The sequence below is a fragment of the Canis aureus genome, chromosome 11 (assembly GCF_053574225.1).
Source record: "Canis aureus isolate CA01 chromosome 11, VMU_Caureus_v.1.0, whole genome shotgun sequence".
NCBI lineage: Eukaryota > Metazoa > Chordata > Mammalia > Carnivora > Canidae > Canis > Canis aureus.
The window spans coordinates 47,417,858-47,441,803 of NC_135621.1; the positions used below are offsets into that span (position 1 = coordinate 47,417,858).

General features: G+C 39.7%; 1 protein-coding gene across 1 annotated transcript in view; it reads left to right on the forward strand.

Annotated features, from left to right (window-relative positions):
- Positions 1–10,701: 10,701 nt before the first annotated feature.
- The window catches only part of TMEM131 (transmembrane protein 131), a 228,288-nt gene continuing 215,043 nt past the window's right edge, over positions 10,702–23,946 (forward strand). Inside the window, exon 1 of the mRNA XM_077915121.1 lies at positions 10,702–10,906. Within this exon, the coding sequence (XP_077771247.1) occupies positions 10,717–10,906 (190 nt within the window). The 5' untranslated portion in view covers positions 10,702–10,716. The remainder of the gene's footprint in view (positions 10,907–23,946) is intronic.

Consider the following 23,946-nt stretch of genomic DNA (forward strand, 5'->3'; position numbering starts at 1 on the left):
TTCATAACTCAGAATTCACCCTCAATGTCCAGATCTCTTAGTGAAATTTTCAAGAGTATCAGATTGGACCAGGCTGGATAGGAGTCCATTGCCAATCACCTATGGCAGGGAAAGCAAGATCATGAAAAATAAATTCATGTGACAGAGATCCATAACTGTGGGCAAGGCAAGGGAGCCATGCTGAGAGAGGGAGGATGTACTATGTACCAGGTGTCAGCCTGATGATGCTTACAACCAGCTCCTCCATTAAGAACAAGGAGGCAGTGACTAGAGCTGACTGACAGTGGACTGGCTCAGGGGAGAAGAACTTTGATGAAGTCCAGGGGCCTTGGGAAACAGGGTGGAGCATTTGAAGTAGCCCTTGTGTCATGTCTCAGGTCTGTTTGTGGCCCAAGCTCATGTCCCACACGTTTCTACATACCTCAGAGATGTCAATGGTCTATGTGCATTGCATTAATGATCAAAGCAACTTTAGAGTCCTGTCTTTACTTAAAGAGTAATCTGAGAAGAGGAGTTTAGCTCAGAGTTGGACTTGAGTCTTACATGTTGAACTAGACAAGCAATCATGGCTTTAGGCCTGAGCACTCAGCCTCTTTAGTAGGCAACAGTAGGTGGTTCTGAGGTCCTGCCAGATACTACAAGGTGTGGGCATTATCTGCTGCCACCTTGGGCCAACTTTGGTTGTTTCAAATGTTTGGCAAGTGCACAAATACTTTGGATGAGGCTTAATGATTTGATTTTCTAGGCCAGGCCCCACCAGCACCTGTGATGGCCTGGGATCTCTTGTTAGCTAAACTAGAAAAGCTAGATCTCGGGCTGAAGTAGCTGACGGTGTATTGCTGCTTTTTAAAAACTTTTTATTATGGAAAATTCCAAGCATACCTAAAAGTGGAGAGACTGGGATAATGAACCTCCATGTGCTGGTTGCCTGGCTTCAATAATAATCAACTCATGACTAATCTTCTTTCATTTGTAACCCTACCCTATGCCCCCCTTTTCCTTGTAGATTATTTTGAAGCAAATCCCATCATATCATTTCATTCATAAATATTTCAGTATATATTTCTAAAAGATAAAGTCTTTTTAAAAAAAATCCATAATAACCATGATCACACCAATTAACAATGCTTCATCAAAAATTCAGCCAGCATTCAAGTATTGCCTTACAGCTTTTTTTAATGTACAAACTCTAAAAATTAAAATTTAAATTCTCTCCAACTTCTTTTGGAGTTCATCAGTGACTACATTCAAATATATCAAAACAGATTTCAAACTGTATTACAAAGCTGTAGAGATTGAGACAGTGTGGTTCTGGCATAAAAATAGACACATAGATCAATAGAACAAAATAGAAAACCCAGAAATGAACCCACAACTATATGATCAATTAATTTTTGACAAACCAGTAAAGAATATCTAATGGAAAAGACAGTTTCTTCAACAAATGGTTTTGGGAAAACTGGATAGCAACATGCAAAAGAATGAAACTGGACCACTCTCTTATACCATACACAAAAAATAAATTCAAAATGGATAAAAGACCTAAATGGAGACAGAAAACCATAAAAATTGTAAAGGAAAACATAGACCAATAACCTCTTTGATATCAGCTGTGGCGTATTTTTTCTAGAATTGTCTCCTGAGGCAGGAGAAACAGAAGCAAAAATGACCTATTGGGACTTCATCAAAATAAAAAGCTTCTGTACAGTGAAGGAAATAATCAACAAAACTAAAGGGCAACCTATGGGATGGGAGAAGATATTTGCAAATGACATATCTGAAAAAAGGGTTAGTATCCAAAATCTAAAAGGAGCTTATAAACTCAGCACCCCAAAAAACAAATAATCCAATTTAAAAATGGGCAGAAGACATGAATAGACTTTTTCTCAAAGAAGACATAGACATGTATAACCACATGAAAAGATAGTCAATATCATTCATCATCAGGGAAATACAAATCAAAACTACCATGAGATAACACCTCACACCTGTCAGAATGGCTAAAATCAGCAACATAAGAAAAAACAGATGTTGGAGATGATGCGAAGAAAGGGGAACCCTCTTACACTGTTGGTGGGAATGTAAACTGGTGCAGCCATCCTAGAAAGCAGTATGGAGGCTCCCCAAAAAGTTAAAAATTGAACTACATTTTGATTCAGCAATTGCACTACTAGGTATTTATCCAAAGAATACAAAAATACTAATTTGAAGGAATACATGTACCCAGCGTTCATAGCAGCATTATCTACAATACCCAAATTATGGAAAGAGCCCAAATGTCCATCAACTGATGAAGGAGGAAAGAAGATATAATATATACATAATATGGAATATTACTCAGCCATAAAAAGAATGAAATCTTGCCATTTTCAATGACATAGATGGAGTAGAAAATATAATGCTAAGCAAAATGTCAGAGAAAAACAAATACCATATGACTTCACACATGTGAAATTTAAGAAACAAAACCAACAATCATAGGGAAAAAAAGAGAGAGCCAAACCAAGAAATAGACTCCTGACTAGAGAGAACAAACTGATGGTTACCAGAGGGGAGGTGGGTGGGAGGATGGGGGAGAAGGGAAGGGGAATAAGGAGGGCACTTGTCGTGATGAACACCAGGTGATGTATGGAAGTGTTAAATCACTATGTTGTACACCTGAAACTAATATTACACTGTATATTAACTGGAATTTAAATAAAAAATTTAAAACAAACAAAAATATATTAAACCAACAGTATAAATTATAAAAAGTTAAGGCTAATCTGTATAACTTTATAAATCATGAGAAACTGAAACCAGTTTCCACCATCTTTTCTCAGGCTGCTGTTTCTTATCTTCCAAGGGGAAGAGAAAATAATTTAAAGCCTGTGGTAGTCATTAGGGCTATTAAATTGTCCTGCCTTCTCTCCCTCCAGCCAGAGGCAGGATTACACTTCCCTGTCCTTTGAAGTGAGGTGCAGCCATATGACTTGATGTGACCAATGTGTTGTGAGTAGATGGAAGAAAATCAATTCCATCGAATGCTTTAATTACCATTATAAGACTCTTAAAAGCACTCTTTTTACTATGCTACAATGACCCAGCTTACTCCATCAGCTTCAACATGTAGTGGAAGAGAGATATAAGTCTGTTGTTTTAAGTCATTGAAATTTGGAGTTGTTATCACAGCATAACTTGGCCTACCTTGGCTGCACAAAGAGTTTAGGTTTGAGTTGTACTTTCAGGGAAGTTCAAACTTCGGCTAATAATCTTTTATGGAGAGTCCTCTTGAGGAATCATTTGATTCACCTCTTTTTTTTTTTTTAAAGATTTTATTTATTAATGAGAGAGAGAGAGAGAAGCAGGCTCCAGGCGGGGAGCCTGATGTGGGACTCGATCCTGAGTCTCCAGGATCAGGCCCTGGGCTAAAGGCAGTGCTAAACCACTGAGCCACCCGGGCTGCCCTGATTCACCTCATGATATTATTGGATTGATCTGTGCTATCACTTAGGAAGAGCAATAGAATTTTAATTCCTCAGCCTTTAGCATTATCATAAGATTAATACAAAAATTATAAGAACACTGCCAAATTAAATACTGTAGACATATAAAATATTAAATAAAATGGACAGAGTGAAATTCTGCGCTGCCTTTATCTTGGACAAGTCTTTTCATTTCTGAGCCTCAGTTTCCTTTTCTAGAATGATGATCATTATTACAACAGGAACATTAATGAGCACTTGCCAGGTGACTTGCCAGGTGCAAGACAGTTACACAGAAGTTATTAAATCCTTACAACTAGCCATCAGTAGTTATCTTTTGCCATTTTTTAAAACGTGAAACTGTGAAAACAGATTTAGAAAGGCTGAGTAATTTGCCAAACAATAGCTGGATGTGGAGGAGATACTTCCAAAGCCTTAACTAAATATTTACAGTCATTTCTTGTTCTAAAATCCTATAGATTTTTGGTGTGAGGCTATTTACAAGTGAAACTGTATTGCCAAAAAGAAAACAATATTTTCTACAAGAACAACAAAAGTTCTCTTATTCGCAATTGTATTTTCCATTGTTTGACAAAACACATATTTTATGAAGATCAAGGAGTCTGCTATTAATATTCCCTGGCCTGTGTACTATCAAAGGGATTAAAAGCATCAAACCTTAATGACAAAATACAGATGTCAACCATAATGTAGACTAACTCCGAAACACAAATATTACTCTTGAGCACTTGCAGTTTCTTTGATGACACTTTTCTTTAAGAATAATTCAAAGACTTGTTAATTTGTGGTCATAAAAACATTTTACCAGCCATGTCACATGGTTTGAAAATGCCAGACTTAAAATACAAAATTTGGGGGCACCTTGGTGTTCAGTCGGTTAAGCATCCAACTCTTGATTTCAGCTCAGGTCATGATCCAGGGTCATGGGATCCAGCCCCAAGTCAGCTCTGCACAAGGTGTAGAGCCTACTTAAGATTCTCTTTCTCTGTCTCCATCTGCTTCTCCCTGCATTCCATCTACCTTGCGTGTGTGCATGCATGCACTTTCTTTCACTCTCTCTCAAAAAAAAAAAAAAAATGAACTTGTGGTTAAAATACCAGAAATTAATGCCATAATGTTTAGAGAATGTAGAATTCACTTTACAGAAAATACTACACAAGTATGTGTGTGTATTAGCTATGATAACTGCTCTCAGACTGCCATTATAGGCTCCACACATAGTGGCCAATTCTTAATTCCTCATTTGCAGAACTCACACTAGACTTGGCAGAGAAAATTGTGTCTCTCCTATAGCACATCTCAGCAGATGTCATTATTTTACTCTGGTACAGTATTGCTTCAGTTCTGTTTTTCATCATTTCTGATCTCCACCTGAGCTCTTGAACATGTTGGTCCTTGTCTTTACTGAATATTCCCAGAATTTTTACAGTTACAGTTAAATAATAGGGAGAGGTAGGAACACAAAAATCCCTCAACACATTGTTCAATGTCTCCCCCCCCCCCCCAATGGCTTTTCTAGGCTGCTAATTACCACCAAATGGTGACATTTTTAAGCACAACTGAATGATAGTTGAAGTAGGTCTTTCTAATAATGGTGTTTAGGACAGTTTGGGAACTCAGGACAGCCAAAAATGCTATTTCAATGTACTTATTGAGTATGAGAGAAAACAACAGTAGGGGAGGTGGGAGGAAGAAGAATAATACTGAGGTATCCTCTGTCCTCAAGAATATTATCTCTTTCCTTTTACTGGAAAGACCACATGAAATAGTTCAAAAAGTCATAAGATTAATAAGTCTTCTAGGAGAGAAAAGTTTGAACAGATATTGGAATATGTTGTGGAGAATTTGAATGGCAGACTGAAATTTTTCATTTATTTAAAATTAGGATGTTTACCATGAAAAATAGTTCTTACAAATGCTAGAAAGATAATATAGGCTTAGAAAATGTGTCAGTTTGGAAGGAACATATTAAACAAAACTATAGTAAATTCTAGCATTGAAATCAAGATGTGATAAGTAGAGGTGTATATGTGATAGTGGTTATTGTCTTCCTTAGTTCATGTGAATTTGGAAACTGCAAAGGAATCTGGTCTTGAGGAATATATGGGTAAAGAGCTTCGTATACAATGGGGTCCACAGAGATAGTGAATCAGCTCACCACCTCATAAATCACTATCCTCAACCTATAGCATTAAGCTCTTTGTTTACTTCCCCTACCCTAGGTTGCAACGACTTATCTAGTAAGTCGAGCAGACTTAAACCTGGGGCTTTGTGAGTTGATTCTTTATTAAAAGAACACCACCAAGAGAAACCTCACAAGGAATAAGGTACACAGCAGACAAAATGAAGAGATCAGATGCCTGGGTGGCTCAGGGGTTTGGCGCCGCCTTTGGCCCAGGGCATGATCCTGGAGTCCTGGATCCAGTCTCATGTTGGGCTCCCTGCAGGGAGCCTGCTTCTCTATCTCTGCCTCTTTCAGTATCTCTCATGGATAAATAAATAAAGTCTTTAAAAAAAATGAAGAGATCACTCTGTATATTGTAGAAGACTGTCAACATGCTACCTTTCTTCTTATTTACCTGATTGCTCTGGCTTTATTCATACTCTGAATTAGATGAAAGAAACATAGAACTAAAAACAAACAAAAATCAGTTGAAGATGTTGAAAAGGTTGGAAACATAAAGGAATTGGTAGAACCCCTTGATGCCTGAACTCTCTCTTCTCTCCTTTGGTTCACTCCCTCCTATTATATTGTGTACTTGTCTATCTTATCTGCTGGATTCTAAGTTCCATGGAGTGGAAGAACTATGTCTTACTGTTCTTTATCTATTGGCTCTATTTATTAATTTATCCTTCCATCCACCCATCCATCCATTCACTCTTTAAGTGTAAGTGCTTAATACATTCTAGAAGCGTGGGATACACTAGTGAACAAAACACATGGGGGTGAAAGACAGATAATGGCAATACATAATGAGTAAATAAATTATATAGGATTAAAGTGATAACTTTTATGGGAAAAAGAGAAAATAAGCACAGAGTAAGGAGGATTAGGACTTGGGGGTAGGCATGTTGAACTGCACTATTAACAATGGTAATCAGAGTATGCTTCGTGGAGAAGGTGGTCACGGACTCAAGCCTGAAGGGAGGTGAGAGAGTTGAGTCAAGTAGAGAACTGGAGAAGAAAGCACTTCAGACAGATGGAAGAGCTAGGGCATAGACCCTGGAGCAGAAGCATCTGTGATAGGTTTGAGGAACAAAACAGTGGTGATTCAGCTGAAACAGATTGACCCTGGAAGTCAAGGATCACAGGGAGCCAGATCATGTACAGCCATGTGGGTCATCATAAGAGACTTGGTTTTACCCTAAGATGAGAGCCACTGTAGGAGGGATGAGATATCTTATGTTTTAAATGGGTCATTCTGGCTACTGTGTTGACAATAAGGGTGCAAGTTTATATCAAAATATAAAGCAAAGAGCACCAGAATGAAAAGAAAGAAAAATCAAACCTGAATCTATATGCTTGTCAGGCAAGGAAATACACCAGTGAAAAAATTCACTGAGTAAATAATTCATGAAGTAGGAAAAGTCAGAGTTTTTTAAGTGCTAGAGAGAGGGAAGGAGGTTCAAGGTGGTTATGCTAGTCAAGGACAGAAAACAAGGACTCTGGGTAGGAAAGAACAGTGTTAGATAAAACAAGGCCCTTTGTTCATTAGAAAGGAACAAGTTTTCAGTCAGGTCTAATAAGGGTCTGGCCTAGGGGTCACTCAAAGTTCATAGTCCTTTATCAGCTTCCATTGACTTGAACCCGTTGAAGTATAACACAGCATTCCATTAGGCAGGTGCTGTGAGTGAATGCCTTTTACCGTAAAAGTAGTTGGAAATGGGAAACTGTTACTAAGTCCTTGCAGAATTTCTGGCAGAAGACGGTGCGGTTCATGCCAGAGTGTGACATGAAGGTGATGAGAAGTGGCTAGATTCTGGATGTACACAGCGATGACTAAAGAATAACTCTTAGGTTTATGGCCTATGCAACTAGATAGTTGCAGTTGCCCTGGAGATAGGAAAAGCTGTGAATAAAGGGCACTGGTGGAGATTAGGAGTTCATGTGAGTTTAAGAGGTCTATGAGACGCCAGGGTGGGACCAGCAATAGACACAGTGAGGTCTGGTGGTTGGGACTTGAAAGAGCATAGGTAGTGTCCAATACCAGTAGACCACATGCAGAAAACTAGGGAGCCAGTGAGGTTGAGCTGTGGGGACTTCCAACAGTGTTTTCTCCTTTTGATTTCAAATTTTAATTCAAACATATTTGTATTAAATGAAAGTATTCTTGTAAGCCTCCTTAAATATTTTGTGAATGCAGTGGGAGTATAAATCAATGATCTTTGAACTGTCACCGTGCCTAATATGGTGTTTTGAAAACATAAGTACTCAGTGGCTACGTTTGACAATCTACTATGTTCCAGACATAGTCTATATGTTGCTTAATCTCCCCAAATTTATTAGGTATCATTTTACACAAGAGAAAAGTGAGGCTAGAAAAGTCGAGTAATTTGCCTATCATCATATAGCTAATAAAGGCAGAACTGGGATTGAAGCCCCAATTCATCTGAGTCCCTTTTAACTCTGCTTCCAATAGTAGTTAACTAATCTAGCTAGAGAGCAAAGCAAGTAAAAGATGAGGAGTCCCAACAACCTATAGTTCCTGGCTTATATCAAGTTTTCAAACTCGAGCATATACTAAAATCAGTCAGGTGGCTTGCTAAAACAGATTGGTGGCCCTCAAGTTCTCAGGTGATGCAGATGCTGCTGGTCTGGGGATGGCACATTGAGAACCGCTGGTTTAGTAGATTTTCCTTAATTTTGCCAGATGAATAGCCTGCCTCCATCTGCCAAATGCTCAGGTCTAATTCCTCAAAGGGAAGAAGGGAGGTCTGGAGCTAATCAAGAACTTCAGAAGGGTCCTTGGTGATAGTTCTGTTTTAACTCATAGTTTCTCCTTCCCAAGGCACATGAGTGTTGGGAGAGAGGGGATAATGGGTTGATGGTGGCTCAACTTCAGGTGTCCAACAGTTTACCAAGCTGTCTGGTTAAGTCCTCCTTCTATTATTATTATCCCAGCAGTCTTCTTGTCCTTTCTGGGAAACAAATTTCCATTATCACCTTAACCGTTAAGAACAAGACTAAAGCTTATAAATACAGTTAGGTGGAAGGCTTTGGAAGGAACCTATGTAAGAGAGAAGCCCTAAAACTTAAGCTTCATTAGCTTCATGGGAAATTGGCCTCTGATCAAACATGTCTGTATTATGTCTAAGCTCCAATTATAGACATATGCAAGTTATTTCCCATGTGGCTCTTGAGCCTCAGGCTAATCAGAGGATGTGGTTGATTCCTGTGTGAGAGAACCTGAGCGTTTCATAGATGGAGAGGCTTGTCTGCCCTGAACCCGGTAATGGGGGCGGGGTTGGCCAACTCTGTGCGGCACGTTGGAAGGTAAACTTAGACACAGCTAAGGCACTCAGTTACTTTTCCTTGAGCTTGATTTCTTTAGTGAGTTAAAAAGCCTTCTTTCCTTACATACACAAGTACAGGAGATCCAAGTTAGAGATAATTATTCCGACTTCATTACATCAAGGACAGGATTTGATTACTCAATTTTAACACTAATACTCAGGAAGAGAAATCTGCTTTTCAAAATCACTGGAGTAAGGCTATTAAAAATATATTTACAAATCAAAAGTTTAAGCGTTTGCTTGACAAAGACGACTACTGCATAGGGTAGCACTTTGAGCTCCTTTTGTAAGTCTTTGTGAAATCTTATTTTCCTTTATAGTTCTCAGACATATTGGGGTGAACGTAGCCTTAAAGACATATGGACTCACTCAACCAATACCGCTAAGCATAAGCAAATGGCTCTGGAATTAGGGGAAGTCACTAAGATTGTTACCAAGTTAGGAGTTACGGAAAGTTACGAAAGACAAGTAATGAGAGACTCTCAAGGAACTTAAATTGTGTAGGGAATAGCCACGCCCACCAAGAACTTCGGCCTCAGGTGGAAAAAGGCTTGAGAAGGCTTCCTGAAGGAGACCAAAGAAGGCGTTAGATTTGGGCCTCGCAGGAACTAGCTGTACACAGCGTCTCAAGAATTATTTCAAGACGTAGAAAGGCAGCCTAGCCACTGGGCACTTTCCTAAAGAACCATCTGCCCTCTCCGTCCAGGGTCACTGCTGCTTTAGATACACACAGCAAAGGGTTTTCCTGCAGCAAAGCAGGCACAATTCCAAGAGCGAGACGATCCCATTCAGCGCTTCTGGGTACTGTGTCTTGAGGATATTACGATGAATGGAGCAGGTCCCAGGGCTCAAGCAGCGCCACCAGGAACTGAGTCAGGCCAGGCGTGTCCTCAGACGGCCGAAAGGCGGAGGTGAGGCCAAGAGGAGTCACTGGAGTGGATTTTCCGCGCGGGGCCTCGAGGTCCGGAGGCGTCCTCAGCGCTCTGGAAGGCTCTCGCACTGCAGTACCGGAGATGCAAGCGCAAGGGCCCAGTTCCCGCGTTAGAGCAGCGGACCCGCCTCCCCCGGCGCCCCGCAGCTCCTCCGGCCCCGCCCACGCCCCAAGGCGGCTGCGCGGCACGGCCTCCCTGTCTCCACGTGATTGCCGTCACCGCCTCTGCGAAGCGTGAGCCGCCATCATAAGTCCTGGCGGCTGGGCCCGGGCCTGGCTCCCTCCTCCTCCAACGCGGGGCAGCGGTGACAGGCTGGGGTTGTCCTGCCCGCGTCCTGTCCGGCCGGTGACGCCGTGGGCCTCCGAGAGCGGGACAAGAAGTTCGAACCCACGGACTCCGGGTCAGACAGACCGGCCGGCTGGCCCCCTAGGTGGCGGCACGGCGGGGGCGGTGCCCAGGGCCGCGCCCCGCCCCTTGCAGGCCAGCGCCCGGAGCCCGCGGCCCGTGCCCGTTTCCAGTATGGCCGCCCGCCGTGCTTGACCCGTGGCCTCTCCGCTTCGACTCTTCGTAGGCGATGCCGAGGCCGAGGCCGTGACTGACACTCTCGCTCACACGCACGCACGGACCCAGACCCACGCCCGGAGCCCGAGCCCTGGGCCCGGAACCACTCTCGCCCCCGGCGCCGCGGCCAGAGCCCGGACCACGGCTCCCGCGCCGCCGCTGCCGCCGCCTCGCCGAGAAGGGCCGCGCCGGACGTCGAGCGCGGCGGGCCCCGGCCGGCAGGGATGGGGAAGCGGGCTGGAGGAGGAGCAGCAGGAGCCGCCGCCGCCGCCGCCGCCTCCACGTCCGCAGGGGCCGGTGTGGAGCCCGCGGCCCGCCGCGGCGGGGGCCCCCGGAGCGCGGCCGCCGGCCTACTGGGAGCGCTGCACCTGGTGCTGAGCCTCGTAGTGGCCGCGGCGCGGGCCGAGAAGGAAGGTGGGTGTCAGCCAGCCGGCATCTCCCGGGCCCGGCCCCGCGGCTGTCAGCGCCCTCGCGGAGGCGGCCGCCGGGCTGCGAGCGGGGAGGAGGGGCTCGGCGCGGGGCTCGGCGCGGGGCGCGGGGCGCGGGGCGCGGGGGGCGGCGGAGCGCGCAGCTGCGGGCGGCGCGAAGTTGCTGGGTCGAGCCCCGTCCCGAGCCGGGAACTTGCAGCTCCGATGCCAACTCGCGGCGTTGGCCGCACGGAGTTGCTCTTGTCCTCCGTGATTCCTTCCCCTTGCCTCGCCCCTGCTCCCCCTTGACTCCTGTCACTGCCATTTCAAAACTTCCTGAATTCTCGTAATTTCTTGCCACTTGGCCCACTGGGTCGGAGGGCCGTCTGTTTAGATCTGATCGCCGCTAATAGTCACATTTTAGGACACTCCCCCCCCCCCCCCTTTAGTTGTGGTTTTAATAACGGCGTGCACACCGAAAAATGTAATAAAAAACATCGCAAGACTGGGGGAAAGGGATCAAAACAGCTCACAAGATTTTACTTTGAATTCGTTCAAACGTTTCTGGGAGAGGACTCTTGTTTCTTCAGCTTCCCTCTCCTTGACCGCTTTGCAGTATTGATTGTTTTCAGCGAGCAGTTCTGTTTATATAATACAGTTCTGTGTAGTTCTTTAGTAAGTTTAGGTTGTTAAGATGGGCTGTCATCTTTAATATGGAAGAGTTTAAAAACAAATATCATTTCTAGTGTACAGACCTTTATCTATAATTTAGTTAAGGTCTGAACCCCAGTTTTTTTCTTTTCCTTTTTTTTTTAAAAAGCGCATTAGTATCGAATGACTGTAAAACTGGTACTTCTACAGGGTTAAAAATTATTTTGTAATCTAGAGGACCAACATCTAGCTGTGTTGGCACTACCTGTTTTTTTTTTTTTTTTTTTTTGAGCTTAGGGAAATGAGTGGTCACTGAGCTTTCACAAAGAAATAACTAAAAGTGAGTGGTTTTTAAAAAGCTAAGCAAAACTTGTTTAGCTTCCACTTCACACTGAACTGCTACTACAAGAAAATAATGTCTTGCCACAGTAACTTTCGGGTTGGTGTTCTGCTTTATGACTTAAGTCGCTTCTTATCGTTATTGAAGGCAATCGTTACTGAGGTTAATGTTAAAGTACAAATGTGCCTCTCTTTACGGTTTCTTTATTTTTGTTCCACACATTACATTCTCTCATTTAACTGTAAGCAGGCTTAGTCTGGGTGAACATCGATGGAAATAATTCAGAGAATTGGCTATCTATAGAAAGAATTAATTGACAGAGGCAAGAGTATTTCCGGAATAAAATATTGCTGCTTTAGGACTAGTCAAGCCTTTTCATTGATTGGTTACAGATCTGCACTTAGATGATTGTTACTATTGTGTGTCCAGCACGGTCTGGCATGCAGTTGGTGTCCTATAAGCGCTAAAAGAGTGCAATAATTTAATGGCATGTCTCCTTTTGTTTCAGGTTAGTCCTTGGAAGGTATTGTGTCCTTGCCTTTCTGTTCTTTTGCTTACCTTGTAGAGTGCCAGGCACATAGTAGGGATTTAACATTTGTTTGAGTGAATGACTATCTTCATGGGCCATTAGCACAGGGAAATAAAATAATGATTGAGTCTCATAAAACATTAAGGTTATATTACCCTTCTGCTGCTTTTTCCCCCACAGCCATACATATGCTGTGTATAGTTAACAAATCCCTTGTTTGAGAAATGTCAGTCTAAATGATACTCGTTAATTTCCTATTTGTTTAGTTTATAAGGTTTAGTGAACGCCTCTAATACTCACCAATGTAAGGCTCAGATGAGGAGAATGACTTGCCAGGGTGTAAAGTATGAAAAAATGTATTTGAATCCATCAGTGGTCCTTGCAGAATCAAACAGCTTTTGTGACTCATGTTGTGTCTGTATGAACAGTTTGAATGTACAAACCAGCAAGTCAAGATATTGATGGTAATTATACTAATACAGAACATAAGCCTCTGCCCATCATAGATGAGATCTGGTTCTAATCAAATATTCCGTGAAGGTTGCTCCAAAAATGGCCTGTGCTTTCAGCCTTCTTGCTGATCAAACTACAATATTGTTTTTGTTTGAGTAAGTAGAAGAAATGAGATTGATTTTTACATGATTGTGATACCATGAGTTTGGCGTCTGATGGGTCACAAATACAGCATTTGCCCCCAAAATGTGCTGTTGAGGTTTTTTTTTTTTTTCATTTTCCCAGGAAGCCTGGGCAGATTTCTGAAGGTAGCGGAGTTCAGTTTGTCAGTTTAAACCCTGAGGATTCTTTGTATTTATTTTAGTAGTATAAACTAGTAATTTTTCAAGGTTAAGATTTCCTTGCTATATTAATGATGGTTCTCTGGGTGTTTTGTATATTTTTCCTCCGTTGCAGCAGAATTTCACTAGAAAATCTTCAAAACAAAATAAAACTATCTCTGAAGAAAAACAGCAGAAATAGCTAAGCACATTACTGAATGCAGTTTTTTATGTTTGGACTAGATGTTTATTTCCTTAAGTCAGAAGCAGGAGCCATTCCTTGTCTTAACATCCTAGATGTCTTAACATTCCTATATCTTAACATCCACTTTTACTGTTCAATGGGGATGTATAATTATTTCAGAGAAAAAGGACCTTTGAGAATGTTTTGGCTGTGTTCTGCAGTTTGAAAGGAGTTTGAAAGAGTTGGGAGAGGTAGAAGTTTCTATAATTACTACAAATAACTTACTCTGGGTTGGTGTCAAAATTTTTCTTGAAGTTAAGATCTAGATATTGAGAATAGTGAAAACATGTTTGTAGTGAAAATATGATAAAAAATATATTGTGAAGATATGTGTATGTTAAACATAAAATTTTTAGTTGTATTTTGTTGGTTTTTAAGATTTTTATTTGAGAAAGAGAGTGAGTGTGTGAGGGAGGAGCAGAGGGAGAGGGACAAGCAGACTCTGCACTGAGCACGGAGCCCAGGGTCTCAATTCCGTGACCCTAAGATCAAGATCTGAGCTGAAACCATGAGTTGGATGCCTGACTAAGCTACCCAGGTGCCCCAGTAGTGCTTTGATTTATTAATCTGCCTGTTGTGACCAGCAAATAAAAACTTTTTAAAAAGCATCATATATCAGGTAATAAAATTTCACTGTGAAATGGGTATTTGGAAGGCACGGTTGTCTTTTAATTTATTATAAATAAAAAGCTACATTTTATGTATCTAGTAGATATAAAACTTGGATAGATTTTCAGGAATATGATTGTTTTAGTTTGTGACACATTTCAGTGTCACATGTATTAACTAGCTATTAATGGCAAGGCAAAGTTTGATAATCTGTATTAGGACTTTTATATTTGTTTGCTGGATACATTAGTTTTGTGTGGAAAGTTGTGTTTTAAGTTGTATTTGTGACGGATGCAGGAGGAGGAGCATACAAAGTGTTTTATCTACAAAGCATATGAACAAAATACTTAGTGATAAAGGCCAGAAGAAAAGAGATTAAAATGTAATTAGAGTTATTTTAGGATGGTAGAATTATTTTTTTTTATTTATTTTTTTAATTTATTTATGATAGTCACGGGGGGGGGGGGGGTGCCAGAGACCTAGGCAGAGGGAGAAGCAGGCTCCATGCACCGGGAGCCCGACATGGGACTTGATCCTCGGTCTCCAGGATCGCACCCTGGGCCAAAGGCAGGCGCCAAACCGCTGCGCCACCCAGGGATCCCGAGGATGGTGGAATTAATTAGGAGTGGTAATCATTTTTTTCTAATCAAATGATTATAATGTAAAAATATTTTTAAAAGTGATTTTCTCAAGAGTGAAGTGTTTTAATCCTTTGAATGGTGGTAGAATGGCTACTCTTTAATTTAGAGCCTAGGAAGTAGAATATTAACTTTGTTAACACTGCTTCACTAATGAATTTTTGTTGGCTTATTTTTACGAAAAGCTGTTTGCCTCCGCCAGAAGCTTTGGAATCCCGTAGTTGGAGAAAGTGTGTCCTCTTTCTCTTGTTAATGACTATTTTCCTTCTCTTTATAATCCTTTCAGTGGGTCCTCATAGACACTTGCCAAAAAGATCAGCTTTGAGAATAGATGTAAAATCATCTAATTTGTTATCATCCGGAGTAGTAATAAGCCAAACTACTCTTAGGGAAAAATTAAATCATTGCTGAATGCTTGATATTTTAGAAATTCTTTTTCATCTGCATATGGCTCAAGCTTCCTGACTGGCCTTGGCAGATGGAGAGGCCTCTTTTCTATGGCTGAATTTTCTCCTATCTGTTTTCAGCAGCATCAGACACTGTTGATAGCTGCTTCTCAGAACCTTTCTCCCTTCATTTCCATGACTTTGTACTTCTTGGTTATCATCCTGCCTTAGCCGTTAGCCTCCCACTGGATGGATGCCTTCTTTCACGTGTGTGTCCAGCCACCAGCGTGCACTGTACCCATCCTGGGCAGCATTCTCTCACACCACCTCCGGTTCCCTGGCTTTTATTAATACTAGGATTATTCTCTCTGCCACATTGGTCTTATTTTTGACCCCTTAGCAAGTGGTGTCAACGTCTGTTCACCTTCTTGGTCCGCTCTCCCACACCCTCCAGCCCAGCAGCCTTGGGGTAGGTTCTCACCTGTGGACTTTCTCCATTTCTGTTTGCTTTGTCTTTATTACTCATCTGTCATTCATTCTGACAAATTTAGCTACTTAAATGATCGAATGGGTGACCTTCTCACGCAGACTGGAATTTTTGAACCTCTGTCAACAGCTGTGTATGTATATAGCAGGCATTCAGTTTTAAATGAAGGTTTACCTCAAATGACCTTATCTTCCCTCTTATACCTGAGACTGGGTGGAGAGTTAAGAATACAAGTGAAACCTTGACCATGATTGCTGGTGTCATTAAGAATTCTACTGTAATAAGACAGGGGGACACCACTTTTTTCTTCTCTGCCTGTTGATTTTTCTTGTAACTGAGTGATATACACTTATGTAAACCACACTTAGAACTTTCGGAATTTAAGGTTTCAGATTCTCATGTACCCCAGTTGATAGATCATGAAACAGGCACAGAGAAATTAAGTAGTATTCTGAAGGTAACAGAGTTGGTAGGTAGTTGAGCCAAGATTTCATCCCAAGCTGTCTGTTCCTAGAACCAACTGTATAGGGGATCCCTGGGTGGCGCAGCGGTTTAGCGCCTGCCTTTGGCCCAGGGCGCGATCCTGGAGACCCGGGATCAAATCCCACGTCAGGCTCCCGGTGCATGGAGCCTGCTTCTCCCTCTGCCTGTGTCTCTGCCTCTCTCTCTCTCTGTGTGACTATCATAAATAAATGAAGAAAAAAAAAAAAAGAACCAACTGTATAATCTTGGATGAGTACTTAAGGTAGTAGTACTTAAGGTAGTAGATTTTGATGTATACCAGTTGGGGAAAGAGCAGAACTGCCAGTTCTTAAAAAGGCAGTGTATTAAGTATTCTAGAGAAGTGGACCTTTTTTTTTTATTTTTTTATTTTTTTTAAACAACTGTAAACATCCATATCTCTTACTATTTACTTGTTAACCATTGAAATGATCACAGGCCATTTTGGATCATGTACATTCTTAAAAAAGAAACCCAAGGAAACCCATGAATGGATAATCTAGGGAACAGATATTTGGTAATGAAAGCTATTAAAAAAAAAAAAAAAGAAAGCTATTGATTCTGTTCTCAATGATTGAAGTACCTAATATATTCTTGGGTCAAGATTAAGGCTAAATTCTGTGACCATTGCTTAGTTCTAGATTAGTATGGCAAGTTAGTCTGGATATGTGAACTATTCTCAGAAACTGGCCCTGATTATAAGGAACTGGAAATAATCCAAAGGCTGGTAGTGGTGTCAGCTTTTGACAGTGGGGAAATCTCTTTGAGACTTTCATTAGAGCTCCAGGAGTTCCCAGAGAAGTTCATTTCTATGCTTTGTTCATTCTTCTGAAGGCATTTTTGGGTTAGGTAGTCATTAGTTTCGTTTGTAGTATTAGATCAGTTTTTCTTTCATTCTTGTGTGATTGCCTTAGAAAGATTTTTAAAAAGCCATAACTCTGTGTGATTCATTTGGTTGCATATAGCACTTAATGGCAAAGTATGAAAAATGCCTAAGGTCTAAGAGGATCTTCAAGTCTGTCTGATCAAGTGTCAAACCTGTTTTGTTTGTTTCTATATAATTGTTAAAAATCATAAAATTAACCATCTAACCATTTTAAGAGTGCAGTTCAGTAGTATTAAGTATATTCACATTGTTATGGAACAGATCTCCAGAACTTTTTCATATTGCATAACTGAAACTCTGTCCATTGAACAGCAGCTCCCCATTTCTCTCTCCCCTGCTCCAGTCCCATCATTCTACTTTCCATTTTTATGACTTTGACTACTTTAGATATCTCATATAAATGGAATCAAGCAGATTTGTCTTTTTGTGGCTGGCTTATTTCACTTAGCATAATATCCTGAAGGTTCATCATATTGTAGCATATGACAATATTTCTTTCCTTTCTAAGGCTCAGTAATATTCTGTTGTAGTTGTATAGCATTTTTTCGCTTTCATTTATCCATTTATTTAACAATCAGTGGATATTTGGATTGCTTTTATTTTTTGGCTTTTGGCTGTTGTAAATAATTCCGTTTGGACAGGGGAGTGAAAATGTCTCTTTGAAATCCTGCTTTTTATTCTTTTGGGACATATACCCACAAATGGGATTACTGGATCATATGGTAGTTCTATTTTTGATTTTTAAAGCAACTGCCATACCATTTTCCATATAACTGCACCATTTTACAATTCTATCAACAGTTCACAAAAGTTCAGTTCCTCTACATCCTCATCACTAGTTGTTATCTTCTATTTTTCTTGTCTGTTTATAGTGGCCATCCTAATGAAAGTAAGGTTATACCTTATTGTGGTTTTCATTTTCATTTTTGTAAGTGATATTGAGAATCTTTTCATATGCCTGTTGGCCATTTACATTTTTTTTTGGGGGGGGGGAGGAAGTATCCAAGTCCTTAGACCACTATTAAATTGGGTTATATTTGTTTTTAGTTGGAGGGGTTCTTTATATATACTGACTATGAACCCCTCATCAGGTAGATGATTTGCAGATACTTTTTCCCCATTCTGTAGGTAACTTTTTTACTCTTTTGATTATAATCTTTTATACACAGAAGTTTTCAGGTCTGATGTAGTCCCATTTGTCTATTTTTTGCTTTTGTTGCTTGTGCTTTTAATGTCATACCTGAGAAAACATTGTCAAATCTGATGTCATGAAGCTTTTTCCCTGTTTTCTCTAGGAATTTTACTTTTAGGTTTTTCCATTTTATTCCTTAATCTGTTTACAGTTAATTTTTGTATAAGATGTAAGATGAGTGTCCACATTCATTCTTTTGCTTGTGAATACCCTATTTTCCCAGCACCATTTGTTGAAGAGATGTCCTTTCCCCATCGAGTGGTCTTAGAACCCTTCTCTCGGGCAGCGCTGGTGGCTCAGCGGTTTAGCGCCGCCTTCAGTCCAGGACATGATCCTGGAGCCTGCTTCTCCCTCTGCCTGTGTCTCTGCCTCTCTCTCTCTGTGTCTCATGAATAAATAAATAAAATCTTAAAAAAAAAAAAAAAAAGAACCCTTCTCTTATATGAAGATCATGTGATCATATATGAGAATTTATTTCTGGGCTCTCTATTCTATAGGTCTGTCTCTTCATGCAAATACCACACTTTCTATTACTGTAGTTTTGTGACATGTTTTGAAATTAGGAAGTGTAAGTCCTCAGAGTTTGGTTTGGCTGTTTGGCATCCCTTTAAATCTCATATTTTAGGATTTTTTTTCTGTTTATGCAAAAAGTACTCTCATGGTTTTGATAAGAATTGCATTGACCTGTAAATTGCTTTTAGTAGTTTGGACATCTAAACAGTATTAAGTCTTCTAGTCTGTGAATGCAGTCCTTTCTTGGTAGAAGAGGCAGTGAACCAGAACCAATTAACAATGAACCAGAATGAATAAAGATATTTCTGAAAAGCTAGTATTTATACAATTTTGATTTTCACCATTTGGGAATATATTTTGTTTGCGGTTATTGCCTCTGGTAATGCCTATAATTACTTAATGATGATGGCTAGTGTTTATCAGGTACTTTCTTTGTATCAAGTTCTGTGTTAATTGCTTTGCACGCCTTATCATTTAATCATATCATTAACCCTATGTTGGGTGTCAGTTCTTCCTTAACTCTTCAAATATGTTTGTTCTCGGTTACAATTCCTCTGTGGCTGTCAGTACTCCCGGGAAGTCCTTGCTTGTGATAGTATAATACATGGTTTTAATCTCCAGTAAAATAAGACAATATATAGTAAGTCTTTCTATACATACAGTCTGGAGGTCAGTTTGGAAAAACTTTTTTCACTTTCACAAAAAATTCATGTTGATAGTAAAAACGAAACTAGTTATAAAATATAGATAAGTAAATGGAGAGCAGTTCCTATAATCTATCAAGTATAAAGAACTGGGCGCCTGAGTGGCTCAGTTGGTTAAGTGTCCAATTCTTGGTTTTGGCTCAGGTCCTGATCTTGTCATGGTGGTATCGAGCCCCATTTTGGGCCCTGTGCTCAGTGTGGAATCTGCTTCAAATTCTCTCTCTCCCTTTCACTCACACCCTCTTTTTCTTCCAAAGAAATAAAATCTTTTAAAAAATAACATCAGTCATCAATTTTCTAGTCTCTGTTCCTTCTGTCTCTTTTTCTCTACTTCCCATTTAAAAAAATAGATATTGACACATTGGCTTTGAAGAAAACCGTCAGTTCATATTTCAGTTCAGTATTTTGTGAGGGTACCAGCTTTCCCTCATTGGCTGTTACTCTTAAGTCCTCACCATTCTGGCAAGAAAAGTTGTCACATTGTTTTAACTGACTTTTAGAAAATTGCCACTGTTTCTTAACGATGGTTTCATACTACTGAGTGATACAGTTAAGTGTAAGTAGTATCTCAGGTTCAGAGAGGGAGGAGTCAAGAGCTCTACCTAGTATGCTGAGATTCACATAGCTTTGGGAAATTCTGAGTGATCCTAGGCAGTATTCTGCATTTGGACCCAAGTCAAAATGTGTGTCAGTAAGGAAAGAATTCTGGGACCTACCATTCTGCTATGTATGGCCAGGAGTTGGAGGAGGAAGGAACATAACAGAAGTGCTTTGTGAATTACCTAAATCAGTGAGAAAGAATTCATGACCTTACCTGGGACTCTAAGAGGTAATAGTTGGGAAGTGGAAACAGTGATTCAGAGAGTGGCTTTGGGCTCTGGTCATCTTCTGCTTTCTGGCTGTGTGATGTTTGTAAGTATGATTGACCACTTTGTATCTAAGTTTCATTATCCATAGAGTAGGGATAATAACAGCATCGTTCTTATTGAGTTGTTGCAAAGATTTACTGAGGTAGTTGGTGAAAAGCTCTTAGCACGGTGACTGACATTAAAAAAATTACTAGGAAGACTGAAAACCTATACATTTGCTAACCGTATTTCTTTGTATTGTTTGATCTTATGTCAATTTTTTCATTGGGGTTTGGATTTTTCATTTTTGACTTAAATGAGCACTTAATTAAGGATTTTGTTTCTCCAAATTTCCATTTCCATTTGAATTTTCTATTTATTATCATTATTTTAAAATTTATTGGCCAAATCTGCCACTCTTTTCCTTTATGGTTACTGCCTTTGTTATTATGTATAAAAAGCTCTATGCATAAAGTATATTCACTAATTTTTTTCTCTACGATTCTATTTTTAAATGAAAATCTCTAATTCATCAGTCTTTTGGTATCAGGTAGGGAATCTATTTGTCTCAAATGGTTAGTTGCCTTAACACCACTTAGTGAGTTATACACAGTGTTTCCTTTTCATGCAAATTCTGTTATACAGTTGGATGAGTTACTTGATTTTCTGGTTTTGTCCTAACTGACAAATATTTTTGTTTTAAATTTAAATATTCCATCTTTGTCTATTTTATTCTATTCAGTTGTCCGTTTTATTAGCTGGCTTGACAGGTCATTCCCTCCCCCTAAATTACTGTTTTTCCGAAAGCATTTTCTTGTCTACTTTGTTTTTATTCTCTGTAAACCTTAAAATCATTTTGAAGAAAATAAAATTCTATTTGCTTTTTGATTACGGTTGTGTTAAAATGTTAGACAAATTTGGAACCTTTTGATATCTTATTTAATATTCCTCTTTATTTTCCTTACATAAAATATGAAAGCCATTTTTGAGCTGTATGAAATTGCCATTTTTGTAGGCCCCAAATGATTGAATAATAGCTTATTCAATAATATTAACATGTATGCTGTAGTACTGTATTGGCTAGAGTGTTAAAGTACTGTTAAATAAGAGTAGTGAAAAAGCAGGCCTTATCTTTTTTTATCTTTTAGGGAAGTACCTTCAGTGTCTCATTATGTGAAGTATGATTGTGGCAATTGGTTGGAATTAGATGTTTTTGATAATAAATATGATCAAAATGTTATGTTAATGTTTTATCAGATGAACTTTTCTTATAGGTTTTTACTCTTAAGTTAATGATTTTGGCTGTTTGCATTACAGCAGCAATTATCTTAACTCCTTCCACTGACCTGTCTTGGTGAATTAACCTACATCTGTGTTCCCTCTAGAAAACCTGTCCATGATACCCATTAAACTTGAATTGCTAACAGGTCCCTCTCACATTCACACATTTGCTCCCTCTAATGTGTGCATTTTTATTGTTTTCTTTTTTCTTTGTTTCTTTTTACCAAACTCTTTTTCAAAGCTTTTGAAATATGTCAGATGTTGCCAAAAAGCTGTCAATAGTAATAGCAACAACAAAAAGTAGTTTTAAGAATAAGAAGAAAGAAGAATAAGAAATGTGCAGAATTTGAGGAAAACTAAAACATTCTTGTAGCTAGAGAAGGAGATTTCAATAGAGGAAAGACGTTCCTCTATTGCACTTGGGTGGGAGAACTCAGTATCATAAAGATGTCAGTTCTGAGTTAACAATTAGTAACAGTTGGCAATTAAAAAATACCAACACAATTTTTTATAGTCAAGAAAAATTGATGTTAAAGTTCAAATGGAAAAATAAACATGTAGGAATGCTGGGAAAATGCTGAAAAAGAAAAGTTATGAGGTGTGACTGGCACAAGCAGTTATTAAAATATATACTGTAAAGCCTTTATATACTTGGAAAATGTAAGATATTGGTGTGTGTGTGTAGAGAGAGAGAGAGAGAGATAAGTGGAATAGAAAAGAAATTCCCTAAGTAGATCTTAAGTCCATGTAATGTATGCTGCATACCTACTTTCCTTTAGGGAGTCTGGAATGTGCAAGGCAGAGAGTGCCTATACGGCCAGACCCCCAGTTAAAACCTTGCACCCTATATTAATTTCCTATTACTGCTGTAGCAAATTACCACAACTTTAGTGTTCTAAAACAATGCAGATTTATTCTCTTATAGTTCCGAAGGGCAGAATTCTAAAATCAAGATGTTGGCATGTCTGTGTTCCTTCTAGATGCTTTAGTGGAGAATCTTTTTCCTCTCCTTTGTGGGCTTCTAGATGCTGCCTGCATTTGTTGGCTCATAGCCCCTTCCTCATATCATTCCACCTTCTTTCTTTTCTTTTCTTTTATAAAGATTTCATTTATTATTTATTTATTTATTTATTTATTTGTTTGTTTATTTATTTATTTATTCATTCGAGAGAGAGAGAGAGAGAGAGAGAGAGAGAGAGAGAGGGAGGGACATAGGCAGAGGGAGAAGCAGGCTCCATGCAGGGAGCCTGATGCAGCACTTGATCCCGGGACTCCAGGATCACTCCCTGAGCCAGTGGCAGGCGCTAAACCTCTGAGCCACCCAGGGATTCCCCCCCCCCCCCACCTTCTTTCATTGTGACCTTGCCTTCTGATCCTCTGATTTGCCTACCTCTTGTAAAGACCAATGTGATTATATTGGACTCCTGTAGATAATCTAGGGTGATCCTCCTGTCTCAAATCCTTAACTTAATCACTTCCACAAAATGCCTTTTGCCATATAAAGTTAACTTTCACAGATTCTGGGGATTGGGACGTGGATATCTTAAGAAGCCATTATTTAGCTTGTCACAAACATCGAGTCTGTGTTTGTTTAAGTTTCTCTGATAGATAAGACACCAAGAGCACAAACAGTGAAAGAAAAAATAGATAAATTGGTCATCAAAATGAAAAAGTTTTGTGTTTCAAAGGTCAATGTCAAAAAAGTGAAGACAGCCCATAGAATGGGCAAAATTTTTTGTAAATCACACACCTGATATGCAGCATGTATCTAGAGCATATAAAGAACTCTTATAGCTCAATAGAAAAAAGACAACCCAATTAATAAATGGACAAAGGATCTGAATAGGCATTTCTCCAAACAATAAGCACATGAAAAGATGCTCAGTGTCATTGGCTATCAGAGAAATACAAATCAAAACTAAAATGAGATACCACTTTACACCCACTGATACACTTGTAATATAAATGACAGGTAATAACAAGTGTTGGTGAAGATGTGGAGAAATTAAAATGTCATACATTGCTATTGAGAATATAAAATGGTGCAGTTACTTTGGAAAACAGACTGGCAGCTCCTCAAAATGCTAAGTATAGAGTTACTGTATGTTACAGCAGTTCTCTTGGGTATATTCCCAAAAGAAATGAAAACATGTGCACACACAAACTCATTCAGGAATGTTCATAGAAGTATTTTTCATAATAACCAAAAAGTGGAAATAACTCAAATGTCCCATCAACTCATGAATGGATAATAAAACGGAATATTATTCAGCCATTAAAGAGAATAAATAAAGCATGGATGCAAGCTATAAATACAAATGAACCTTGAAAACATGCTAAGTGAACGAAGCCAGGCACAAAAGACCATGTGTGACCAGGAAAAAATGTCCCCAATAGGCAAATTGTTAGAGACAAAAAGTAGGACAGTAGAGACAGCTTAGGGCTGGGGGAGGAAAGAATTGGGA